At 40.9% G+C, this 13020-nt stretch overlaps 1 protein-coding gene across 1 annotated transcript in view; it reads right to left on the reverse strand.

Annotated features, from left to right (window-relative positions):
* Nucleotides 1-5280: 5280 nt before the first annotated feature.
* Nucleotides 5281-13020, reverse strand: part of KIF13B (kinesin family member 13B) — a 215279-nt gene continuing 207539 nt past the window's right edge. The window contains exons 40-41 of the mRNA XM_077812361.1: nt 11493-12543; nt 5281-7733 (exon numbers count right to left, since the gene is read on the reverse strand). Of these exons, the coding sequence (XP_077668487.1) occupies nt 7444-7733; nt 11493-12543 (1341 nt within the window). The 3' untranslated portion in view covers nt 5281-7443. The remainder of the gene's footprint in view (nt 7734-11492; nt 12544-13020) is intronic.

The following is a 13020-nucleotide window of genomic DNA, read 5'->3' on the forward strand; positions in this document are numbered from 1 at the left end:
TGAGGTTTTGTAAGGTATAACAATTATAAAGTGGTCTGAAAATAGCGGATATCTTGACAATTCTAAAATATGTAGCCATAAGAAGTGCAAAGATGCACCTAGAGGAAGGAATAGGGGTTCTCCCTTTTAATTGATGTGTATAAATCTAAATAAGCTAAATAAATTCTAGCTTTGTGGCTTTCAAACTCTTTGATGGTACTTCCAAAAAAAAAAAATAGCAGAGGACTTCTCAGCTCTAGAGAAGTTGTTTATTTAGATACTGTAGGTCGCATTGCATGTATGATACACTATTACAGTCATTTAGTATTGTACAACAAAATTAAAAACTTTACAGTTCATTACAAAGTATCTTTGGATTTTAGCTCATTTAAAGTATATCGATCAACACTTAATCCACAGTCTAAATAGCCACTCTTTATATACAGATACACTGCATTTACAAAAATCAACAGAAAGACAAATTACAAAAGGCTCTCCCAAGACATTTCAAATGTTAGTGTTGATAACAAAGCAAAAGGTACTTTGACTGTAACAAGCCACACCATGGTTTGCATTAGTCAGCTACCGGCACATGCCTTGGGTGTGTTGGAAGGACAGGACTGAAACCGTACTGAAGACAGGTCTTCAGCCACCCTTGAAGTGTAGCAGTAGCCCACTAATTCATAACTTAACCATTCTTGCTGAGAGTAAGATGCATGTATTAATGCCTTAAAAGTCAGCAGCGGGAAGGGGTGTCATACAATGTATTCTATTAAGAAAAAAAAAAGCTCCCAATCAAAGAAAATAGTAGGGAAATGGCTGTAAAATGAACTTTCCCTACTATTTGGATATTTATAGTATTTCTTCTAGGTTTCCCCTACTCATGGGGAGCTCTCTACAACCTGCCCTTTCAGCAGTTTGTGGCCCAACAGCCACTTTCATCCACTCCATTATAAGAGCTAGATTTGGAATATTTAAACAGGTACCAATGGAGTCTTCAACTAGAATAGGATGGGAGTTGAGAGCAACTTTAGTCACAAGACCTAGAGACTGAAAGAGCAGCTTGGCACTTGTGGGGGAAGGAGGAAAGGAAGTGAATTGCTTACACTTCCCACACCTCCTCCAACATCCCAATCTCTTTTCACTTCCCGCAGGTGCTTCAACTTCCTCTCCCCCTTGCCTGTCTCCATAATCCAATTTACCCCAGTATATTTTCTTCATCTGTTTAACATAATGGGTGCAGAGAGTACTCTTAGGTGATGGCTACAACAGACTTGGCTATACCTGCAGAAGTCTAGTTATGTTGCTCAGAGGTGTGACCCTTGATCAACATAGCGGTGCTGGCAAAAGCCCTTAGTGTAGATGCCCATTCTGTGCTCATGCTACTAGAGCTTGTTCTGCTCAGGGAGGGGCAGAAGTGTAGTTTTGCCCGTATAAACTGTATCCATGCTAGGAGCACTTTGCCGAGACAGCAGACCAGTATACTTATTCAGGCAAAGTGTTCCTAGACATGGCCGTAGAGAGGAGGTCTCAGCTATGCACCAGTGGAAGTTGGTGCATGGCTGTGATGTGAGAGACCCAACTGGCACGCAGTGTTGGATGATCCAGCACTAGACTCAGATCAGAACCTCTCATTGATTTTGTGGTCTGAACAGGTAGCAGCTGCTAGAATCAGACTCAGAGACTCTACAAGTGAGAAATTAGGAGTGGGGAGCTGCTAGTTTCAGAGCCACCCCCAAAGCACAGAAGGAAGTTTTGTGTGTGTCACTGGCTCCAATCAGCTTGTATTCAGTCAGTCAATGACATCTGAGGTTTTCTTTGGTGGGGTGTGTGGGTTCGAGCAAGGTGGACAGCAGAACCAAATGCATGTAGTGAGAGAGGAAGTTTAGAGAACAAAAAGACGAATAAGGAAAAAGCAGACTGGAGCAAGACACTTCTTGTTTGCAATCACAGCTGATCAAGCAGTTTGCATCCTATAGTGTGAATAACCTACACATTTACTTTAAACTGTCATTTTAAATTACTGAAAAGCTACACACAAATGCTTCCGGCTAGCATAAGCCTAGCCCCCCCCCCACTGAATTCGGTAAAGACTGACCCAAGGATAAGGCACTGTTTAAATACACAGTTTTGTGCAAAGAACTAACAGAACCAGTGTAATGGCAACACAAGACCTCATGGAAGCTTTTCTCAGCCCCCACTGAGCCCATCACACAAAAAGTTTTTTTGTCATATAAATTTGCCTGTCTGATATGTAATAACCCAAGCTGGATTCTTGATTCATACATAACAAAAAAAAAAGGTGCTGAACATTTTGAAGTCAGCGACTGAGTGCATTTGTTTCCTGATGAGCAGCAGGTATAGAATGGGATACAACCCAGTTCTGAGTCACTGACAAATTCTACCTGCTCTTAAGGACTCTGTGGCTACACTACTGAACACAAACTTATCTCCATTCACTTTTCCATGAACAGAACATGCATTACAATCAGTGTGAATCAAGGCGCTCAAGAATCCAAAGGTGATACTTCAACAAGGAAAAGGTCAAGACACTGTGGGACAGCTGAGGTCTGATATCTTCTAAATAACACAGTAGAAAGTCTTGGCTTTGTTTTAAAAAAAAACAAGGATTCTTACGCCTGACATGGGACAAAAACAACACATTTCAACTGCATAAAACATTGTACCATGTGCAATAAAAGGATCTATCTAGTGGTTACCACACATTTAGACCATTACACTTTCTATTCTCTTTGAAATCTTATATATGCTTTACAATTTATAGAAACCCCAAATCATTCAAAGCAGACCTATTGGATTTAAAAAGAAAACTTAAAAATGTAGCAGATACATGACAGCAAATATTTGCTACAGATGTTTAATGCAGGAGCCTTTCCTTTTTTCCTGTGTAAAGTGCATGAAAGTCTTCCAAAAATGTGTATAAAGTTATTAATGCAACCAGCCTCAACTACAAACTGTTCCAGCACAATTTAATAAGGTTTTTTTATTGCTTTCATGATATTTTTAGGGTATGCTTGGCCAACGGGAGGGTGGACAGAGCACTGACCTCAAACTCTTTGAGTAAAAAACTGTATTCACTATAATAAGATTTAGGAACTAACATTAGCACAAACAGTCTGCTTGAGGAATGTCAACAGGAGGAGGATAATGGAGTTTGAGAGCTTCTGGTAAGAGCCTCTCCTTGATTTTTTTTAAAAAAAGAGCTTATAACCGCAGTTGTAAGATGGAAATGATCTGGGTAGGAAAAAGCTCAGATGGATTAGATTTTTGGGGGTGGAATTGAAAAATTCAAACATCAGTATGGTGAAGATAGATCTATATTTATCTAGATCTATATACAAAAAAATCTACGGGTGAAATCCTGGTTCCATTGAAGTCAAAGGATGTTTTACTATTGACTTCAATGGAGCCAGGATTTCATACTAACCATCTACTGAAGTCTGAGATGGTCCATCACTAAAACACAGCTTCCTTATTCAAGATGAATTGCTGAGGAGAGCTCTCTGTGCATTCCTAAAACTGGTGTAAGGCCTTGTCCAAAGTAGGCTGAATATATGCTAGCAACAGCTATGTTTAAAGCACACTGTGCTAGCATGATTTCTTTCTTGTTAGCCAAATTATGCTATTGTATAACCCTACTGACACTTTGTAGCATGGTTTCATAACATGATTAGGAAAAAATATCCTGTTTATACAGGTTAGGTAACCAGGCCAAAGCTCTAGTGGGTGGCAGAGTTTCCACCCTAGACCCTGATCCTTTACTCATGGGCTGAAGTGTTTACACAATCACAATGTGAACATGGCCAAAAAGGAATGCATACTAAGTAAAATAAATAATGAAATATTAATCCAGCTCCCCTTTGCTTGGTCCCCAAATACTAGTGAAAGCACTGGATCAAATCTACGAAGATCAATCATTTAACATATGCACTCTTCACGAAGACAGACCCTGCCGGTAATATATGATGGTGCAAGAGAAAAGGGGGGGCATAGGGATTAACAGAAAACATGGCTCTACCATTCACAACACTGTATGCTCCAAATAAGGGACCAATAAAAAGGACAAGTTAGGATTTTCCCAAATTCAATAAATGAAATGGTGAGATTAATAAAAGCGAAGTCAAGAGGATGCTTCACATTAGCCAGCCATCTGTACCCATATTGGAAGAATAAAAGTGAAGCTCATTTGGAAAAAATGATTGTAGAGAAGTTTTATAATGCCAGGCAGTATTATGAGAAGTTACATTAGTTAGTGTAGGTTTCAGAGTGGTAGCCGTGTTAGTCTGTATCAGCAAAAACAACGAGGAGTCCTTGTGGCACCTTAGAGACTAACAAATTTATTTGGGCATAAGCTTTTGTGGGCTAAAACCCACTTCATCAGATGCATGGAGTGGAAAATACAGTAGGCAGGTATATATACACAGTACAGGAAAAGATGGGAGTTGCCTTACCAAGTGGGGGGTCAGTACTAATGAGACAATGCAATTAAAGTGGAAGTGGGCTCTTCTCGACAGTAGAATACCCAGGGAGGAAAAATCAGTTTTGTAGTGGTAATGAGACCAAAGTAATCAGGGTGGCCCATTTCAAACAGTTGACAAGAAGGTGTGAGTAACACTAGGGGGAAATTAGTTTTTGTAGTGACCCATCCACTCCCAGTCTTTATTCAGGCCTAATTTGATCATGTCCAGTTTGCAAATTAATTCCAGTTCTGCAGTTTCTCATGGGAGTCTGTTTTTGAAGTTTTTTTGTTGAAGAATTGCCACTTTTAAGTCTGTTATTTAGTGTCCAGGGAGATTGAAGTGCTCTCCGACTGGTTTATGAATGTTATAATTCTTGACGTCTGATTTGTGTCCATTTATTCTTTTGCGTAGAGACTGTCTGGTCTGGCCCATGTACGTGGCAGAGGGGCATTGCTGGCACATGATGGCATATATCACCAAAGTGCAAACTGGACACCATCAAATTAGGACAGAATAAAGACTGGAAGTGGATGGGTAATTACAAAAACTAATTTCCCCCTACTGTTACTCACAACTTCTTGTCAACTGTCTGAAATGGGCCACCCTGATTACATTGGCCTCATTACCACTACAAAAGTGATTTTTCCTCCCTTGGTATTCTACTGTTGAGAAGAGCCCACTTCCACTTTAATTGAATTATCTCGTTAGCACTGACCCCCCACTTGGTAAGGCAACTCCCATTTTTTCCTGTACTGTGTATATATACCTGCCTACTGTATTTTCCACTCCATGCATCTGATGAAGTGGGTTTTAGCCCACGAAAGCTTACGCCCAAATAAATTAAGTACTCCTCGTTGTTTTTATTGGTTAGTGTGTAGTATCTCATTGCAGAGTATTATAAAACTGCTTAATAAAATGAATTCTGTTGTTGCAGGTAGCATGTTTATGAAAAAGAATTATTCCTAAAATTAAATTCAGGATTTAGCTTCTCCAGTCTTTGTTGCTAATTTCCCCATGTTTTGAGGCTTGAAAGGAGAGAAATATAAAAAGCCTTCCAAGACTAGTCTAGTGGATGGCCAACCCCTCTCTGACAACCCGTGTTGCAGCTTTGTGCAGGGGAAGAGAAAAGTTGTACATTTACGAAAATCTTACAAACCTGCCTGTACATTTAAATTACTTTACAAAAACTTAGAAAAGAGTAGAACTATACAATGCTGATAGGAATGTACTAATGCTTGGCAGTATTTAGAATGCTGTATTCTGTCCCATTCCAAATTTTATTCCAACTACTGATTAGTTTCTATTTTAACTTTTACTCCTTCTGCATAAATTGATATTAATTACAGTCAATCAGCATAATTATCTCCTTCACTAAGCATCCCTACCTCCTTTAAAGTTTACTTTGATGACAATGTATCTTTCCCTTGGATACCTGAACCAGATGGCTAAGGCACTTAGACACACCTGTGCAGCATGGGCAGAGGATGGATACATATTAAGTTTTGACCATTAATTTAGCATCCTGAATGTTCCTCACATAGATTATAAACATCTACTGCTCAACATTTCTAGTCCCCCAATGTTTACTAACCAAGGTATAAGAAGCTCTGTATATACGGTACAATTAAGTCTTATTTTTTTCTTTACGTAATTTGTTAGAAAATATCTACATATGCCACAGGAAATTAAAAACTAGCGAAGGTCACCAAAGATAAAATCAAATTTAAAAACAACAAAAGCCAGCCCAGTTCTTCCACCCTCCAGAAAAATGTTAGTTTTGAGGAAGAATGTGCAACCCTTCCAATAAAGTGATTTTAGGAGCAATCTCAAGAGGGTTTTGCTGGCTAGGCAGGAGCCTTTCCAAAGGGGAGGCTATTCAGTATGACGCTAAATAGAGCGCCTATGTGCAATGGCAGGCAGTGGGCGATTGTGAAGCGCAAGTATTTAATATTTCTTAACACAATAAATAAAAATAAATACAACTGGATCATTTCAGTGTGGGAACAACAAGCCTTCACTTTATGAAATCTGGTAAAATGCAAATGCCAGTGAAGGTTGTGCATGATGCCACATCTCTCTTTGTGAGTACGTCACCAACAGACAGTACAGACAGAACTGGAAAAAGCTGTTATAAATTCTGTAGCACTTTAGAGACCGCTGATACCTTTGCAAAAATCCTGAAGACAAACTAAAGAAACAAGGAGAGCAATATTCCACAGTGTGTCCAGGGAGGAAAGGAAGGTGAACAGATTCTGTGTCCTGTTAAAATAATAACTATAATCTATTTAGTGGGTTAAGTAAATTTGAATATGCCTTTAAAAAACAGTGATCAAAAGCCACTGATTGGGTGGAATCCCATTGATTTAAATAAGAGTAGAAAGACACAAACATTATTCAAGATAGGCACTCATTCCAGGTCATGTAACCAAGTTGATTATTTTTGTTCTGTTTCCTTCTCAATATAACAACTTCTTTCTTCTTTATAACTGTATCCGTTTCTCATTATTGCCTGATACAGACACAGCTCATGCAAGGATGGAGCCTTGCATGCTGCATTTTGATGTTTACAGAACGGCCAACCATGTTTAAGGAAGTATAGATGTTGTGGGTTGGGAAAATCGGTCCAGTTAATTTTTCGCAGCTGCTGGAAACTCATAAAATACTTTGAAAACAACTGATCTGGCCGTTCATTCTGTGAATGACTTAAAAGCAGCACCATTAAACCCCCACCCACAACCTTCACTATTTGAAATAAGCCACACAATGAAGTGTCCCAATTTGTGTCAGGAGCCTAAACACACCGATCCATCACCATGACAAGGCAAAGATTTAACATATCAGCAACAAAAGTAGAGGAAAACCCCTCCTTTAGTGTTTGCCAGAACTAAGTTTACCAGGTTGGTTTAATGTTGCAAGCACATCCACTTTGGCAACAGCTTCACAAGCGATTTTCGAATCAGCTTGTGGGGTCTGTACGCCTCTTTCAGTTAGCCCAAGATTTCCTATTCTCTGCATTCTTCTGGATCTTCTCGGGTCGGAGAGCAGATCCTTCCATTTTGGCAAGGGCTGTCAGTGATGTCAGGTTGGAAGCTGAGCCTGAGAAATTGTTGTTCTTCCGGTTCTCGGGTGTAGCTCCCCCTTGCAACCGAAGCCCAGCGCTCCGCCGTCTTGCTGCTCCAGTGGCTTTTTTCACTCTGTTTGGTTTCACGAGGAGCCCATAGCCTGGGTTGCATTTGAAGTACTGCCTTCCCCCAATGGAGCCATCATTCTTACCTTTAACAAGAAAAAGAAAGATGCCACAAAAGGAATTTTGCCCTTGTGGATATATTTACTTATGACTACTCCTCATTTTAAAGAATCACTGGAGTCATCTGTATGTCATTGTAGCAGTGATCAGAAAGGATTCCATAAATTGACCTTCAGTCCATGGCACCCACAATAAAACCGAGTTATGAGCCAACACACAAAACTCATGAAATCAGGTAGAAATGAATGCCGGGTGTCAATTTTCTGGAGATAATCAGTATGGAACTGAATGGGCCCATTAGCCTTTTTCTACCTTCCACCATCTATTGAAAGGAATTCTTTAAACTTACCAGATGTTTAAATATTCTGTGCAGAAGCACAATCATAATCCAGTGACAAATAAAACAGATCTGGGAGGAGGAAAAAAACCTTTGTGTTGTGGCCTGATTTTCAGGATAGACCGAAGTCAAAGGGAGCTGTAGGTACCCTACCTTAGCATCTCTAAACATCAGGCTATTTCATTTTATTATTGCTGGTGCCATATCCACCCTCTCCATTTCAATCTGTCCACTACACAGATCATTGCAATGTAGCTCCAAAATGCTCTGTTCTAGAAACCTGGACAAATCACTATTATCTTTGTAAACCCATAGGTTCCATTTGCCAAGAACTATCATTGATCATCAGAAGCATCCTTACATAGCACATGCTTCACCCTTTTGTCTTGACAGTTTCCCCTCATCCTAAGCACTCTAGTGCCAGACCACTTTGCCACTGGTGGGTACCTGTGCTGTGGGTGCTGAAATCCCTTGAAGTGGAGGATATAGCATTCTGCTCAATCCACGGTTTACTGTGACAAGATATGAACCTCTGTTTCTATTTCTTAAATTAAATTTTATAACAGAGAGGTGAATCTACTTTAGAAATAAACTATACTCCAACAGATGGGAGAGATGAGATGAAATTTCCCCCACATACAGGGGATAGGGCAATCTAAACAATCTTCTCCCCTGACAGTCAGGCAGACAATCACCAGCCATGTGTGAATGTACAAGAGCTTCAAGAAGATGAGAGACTGATTGGGAGCAGGGGAAATAAGTTAACTCCCTAGCATTTGGTATTGAAGCTGGAAAAAAAAAAATTTATAAACAGAGGCACATGGACTCTCATAACTGACAGAAGTCAGAACCACAGATTGCTCTTTGGGACATGTAAGCTGTGTGTGTCTTTTCTGTAAAACTTAAGCCGAGAATGCCTTATTTAATTTAGTTTTTACCAAGCATGAATCCAGGTATGTTGAGACAAATATTTTATTTGAAATCCTCTTCTTTTTAAGTAAGCATTGTTTTATTGAAAGACCTGCTGTGTGTCTTGTTAGACGAGAGAGGGTAGCATCACCCAGTCTCCTCTCATAGGAGAAAGGCACCAAGGTGGTAACCACATGGGGGATAAAGTTCTGGAACCTAGATACTCCACTCTTCCTGGACAAAGGCATGGTCAGGGTCCACAATTCCCATGACTGGCAAAAGATGGAAGTGGGTAATTTGCAAGGAGAGATCAAACAGGATAGAGGTGGAGGTGGCCTACTGGTAACACCAATTCTGCACGTTTATTTGTATGTTTACAATCTATAGAAAGAGCACCCATGCGGTGTCCTTAGTAAACTTCAAAAAATTAGACTAAACAAACATGGTGGTCAAGTTAACCCAATGACAATAAATATTGACCCCTTTTAATACCTAGATAGACTGGATCAGCATCACTCACCCTAGTCAACATCCATCTCCTCTTGGGCAAAGGGAAAAAGGTGCACCTTGAAGGCTAATAATGGAGCTGTTATGGAGCGGAGAAGGAAGCAAATTCTAAACGTTTGGGGCCTTGGCGTAGAATTCCCCTATCTTGCCATTCCCCTATCTTGTACCTTTATCTCATTTTTTTCAGACCGCTCATGCTGGGGCCACCATTTCTCTGTTCCACATCCTCAACACACTGAGAACTGCTTGAGACCTACAAATATTAACAGGCCTCCAGCAGGAGCAGCATCTTTTCTTCTTCACAGAGAAGCTTGCATCACCAGCAGCATCTCTGGAGGTCAGACATTGTTATTCCCGACTGACCGGCACTTGTACAGATTGGAAATTGAACACCCCTCTTCTTCCCCCATTAAATGATCGAGTCTACTCCCTGGTCCTCGGTGCATGATTACTGCATGCTTTTTATATAACTGTGTGCTTTTGTGGTCCAGTTTTAAACAGCTTGGGAGAGATTATCCAGTTTAATGTACATCTCATCTTCTATTTAGTCCAAATTTTTCTTTGCTCATTTGCATCCCATGATTCCTGTTGTACTCACTCTGGGCCTCCCTAGAAAATTCTTCTTTCCTTGGGGTTTATAAGTTTATATACTTGTAGATTGTTAGTATTGGGCTTTGCAGGCGAAGGTGAGGATTAGCAGTTTTAATGATTCATCAGGACACAAGAAACCAATAAATTATTGAGGCGCGGTGTTAGGATATAGATATTCAGGCCTGTCTGCAAAGGCCTGTACTTTAAGAATTTAGGTGTATTGTTATCACTTGGCTAATTATAGATGTATAAAAGAAAGAATCAAAACCACTGTCTGCCAGTGTAAGGGCCCTCTCTTACTGTGACAGTTTGTGGCCCTGTGCTTAGGCTCAGGCCTTTGGCTAAGCAGCAGAGGCAGCCATAAGCTGGGAAGCGACCGGTCACATCCTCACATTCCAAACTAGTCATATTGAAATAAGGTGCTATTGGGCTGTCAGGCACTATCAGGACAGGATTGTATTCCTATCACCTCCAGAGAAAGGGAAGTGCCTAGAAAATGTAAAAGGAAACTTAGTTTGATAGCATCCTGTCTGGCAAGAACTCACTTATCAATAGCTGGGATGTGAAATCCTCACTTCTGTACTGTCTTGTCATTATAGTTCCCACTTTGCTATTGTTTGTATAATCTCTGTGTGGTTCTGTGATTGTTCCTGTCTGCTGTATAATTAATTTTGCTGGGTGTAAACTAATTAAGGTGGTGGGATATAATTGGTTACATAATCATGTTACAATATGTTAGGATTGGTTAGTTAAATTTCAGGAAAATGGTTGGTTAAGGTATAGCAAAGCAGAACTCAAGTTTTACTATATAGTCTGCAGTCAATCAGGAAGTAGGGGGGTGGGCGTGGGCATGTGGGTGAGGGAGATGGGAACAGGGAATGGGGGTAAGAAAATTGGAATCATGTTTTGCTAAAGGGGGAAATGGGAACAGGGAATGGGAGTAAGGAAGTTGGAATCATGTTTGGCTAAGGGTAGGAATGGGAACAGGGACACAGGTGTAAGGCTCTGTGGTGTCAGAGCTGGGAAGGATACTAAGAAAGGAAACTGGAATCATGCTTGCTGGAAGTTCACCCCAATAAACATAGAATTGTTTGCACCTTTGGACTTCGGGTATTGTTGCTCTCTGTTCATGCGAGAAGGACCAGGGAAGTAAGTGGGTGAAGGAATAAGCCCCCTAACAAGCGGGACTATGCGGTGAGAGCAGAGACAGTCTACATTGGCGGGGCACTCTGGGCAGACACATGTTAGTTAGGGACAGACTGAGGGAGGTTCCAGTAATCAAGGTAAGACTGTTTTCTTGAACATCTAATCTACATAGCCTAAAACATTTTCCCTGATCATGAGTCCACCCAGGTGTCGTATGTAATCTGCCTGTTATGACTGGATATCAAGAGCTGTTTAGTATTTATCACATTGCAACCTGCCACAAAGCATATCTTACCTGAAGGCAAATCAAGTTCCACACCAACCCATGTTCCCTCTTGAAAGTCAGTTGGGCCAACATATCTAATTGTGCCTGTCTTATTTATGCCGACAATGACATATTCTCCCTCTTTTAGCCATTCTGGGATTTCATTGGCATCTTCAGAATCAGAAGCCGCTTCCAGTTTTTCATCAGCTGTCTCCTCACCATTATGGCTCAACCCTTGTGCAGTCACCTGGTTCTTTTCTCTCTCCTTCTCTTCCTCTGTGCTTGAAGGGCACCCAGAATCTCCCCCCAGCATACATGTAAAAGACTTGAGCTCAGATGTCCTGACTTTTTGGATTTTGAATGGAGAGGCTGTAGTGCTGGGCTGGGACAAGAGGTCAGGCTGAAGCTGTGATTTGGAAGCTTTCGATTCTGAAGCAGCAGCGGACTTTTTGTGGTCCTTTTTCCTGGCAGCTTGTCCCACTGACTCTCCAGTTGTTGAAGCCATTAACTGTTTTGTCAGCAGCTCCTTCTTTGGGATGGAGGTAGAAACGTAGCTTTTCGCATCAATGGCTACAGAGGCAACATCTAGTTCTTCGCTCTGAGTCACAGGGGAGACAAAGGACTTGGATTTTAGATGCTCATTACCATTCACATCGCTGCTGTCCTTAGGTCTCACATGGGCAGCGCTGAGGTCAGAAGCAGCTAGATTATCTCTTTTAACAGCAGGGTAGCCCTCTGAAGTGCACTCTGTCTGCATTGAAATTTTAGTAGCAGAAGTTATCTGAACAGCTGGGGTAGGTGGGGAGATGTCGCTCACTGTAGACGTTTGACTACCTGTCTGAACAATCGCTTCGTTCCCTGCAGCAAGTGCTTCAGACAGTGTCGCTGTTGAAACACTGTGAGAAAAGTAACCACTCGAGGCTTCACTCAGGGGACTTGGAGGCCCCTCTTGAGAGTCCTGTGCCTGAATGTCTGCGGTATGCTGCTGTGAAGGCACTTTGGGCATCTTTTCTTGGTTCTTTTCTGCCTCTGTAGATTGCCTGGCCATTTCAAATGGTTCTTTCCCCGCTTCTTGGTTAATCTGAAAAGATGACAAGTATGGGGTTATGGTATTCAAAACGTCTGGGCTGATAATGCTGACATATGGCCTTCTGGAACTATCTAAACCTCAGGTTTATCCAAATCCCTGCACATTTGCAGAGCTGGCCAGGTGCTTGTTGATTTATAGCCAGTTTTACAAACCTGGTGGAATTATCAGTGCATTTCTTCCATTAATAAAAAAATAGCGTCCAGCAAAGAAAATATATTCCCCAATATTTATTGAAAGATTATTTATATCACAGGAATGGTCATTTGCCTTTTGAATGTCAAGATTTGAAATATGAAACAGCCATGATCTATAAGTCTCTTACAGTTATTTGGCTTAACTCAGGATTGATAAATCATGCATTTTTAAGTAAACTGTCATTTATATCCCCGTTTCCAAATGCCATTCCCCTCTCAATTCTGCCACCGCCACATACTTTCAGAGTATGAAATTAACTGCACCACTGAGATT

The sequence above is a fragment of the Eretmochelys imbricata genome, chromosome 3 (assembly GCF_965152235.1).
Source record: "Eretmochelys imbricata isolate rEreImb1 chromosome 3, rEreImb1.hap1, whole genome shotgun sequence".
NCBI lineage: Eukaryota > Metazoa > Chordata > Testudines > Cheloniidae > Eretmochelys > Eretmochelys imbricata.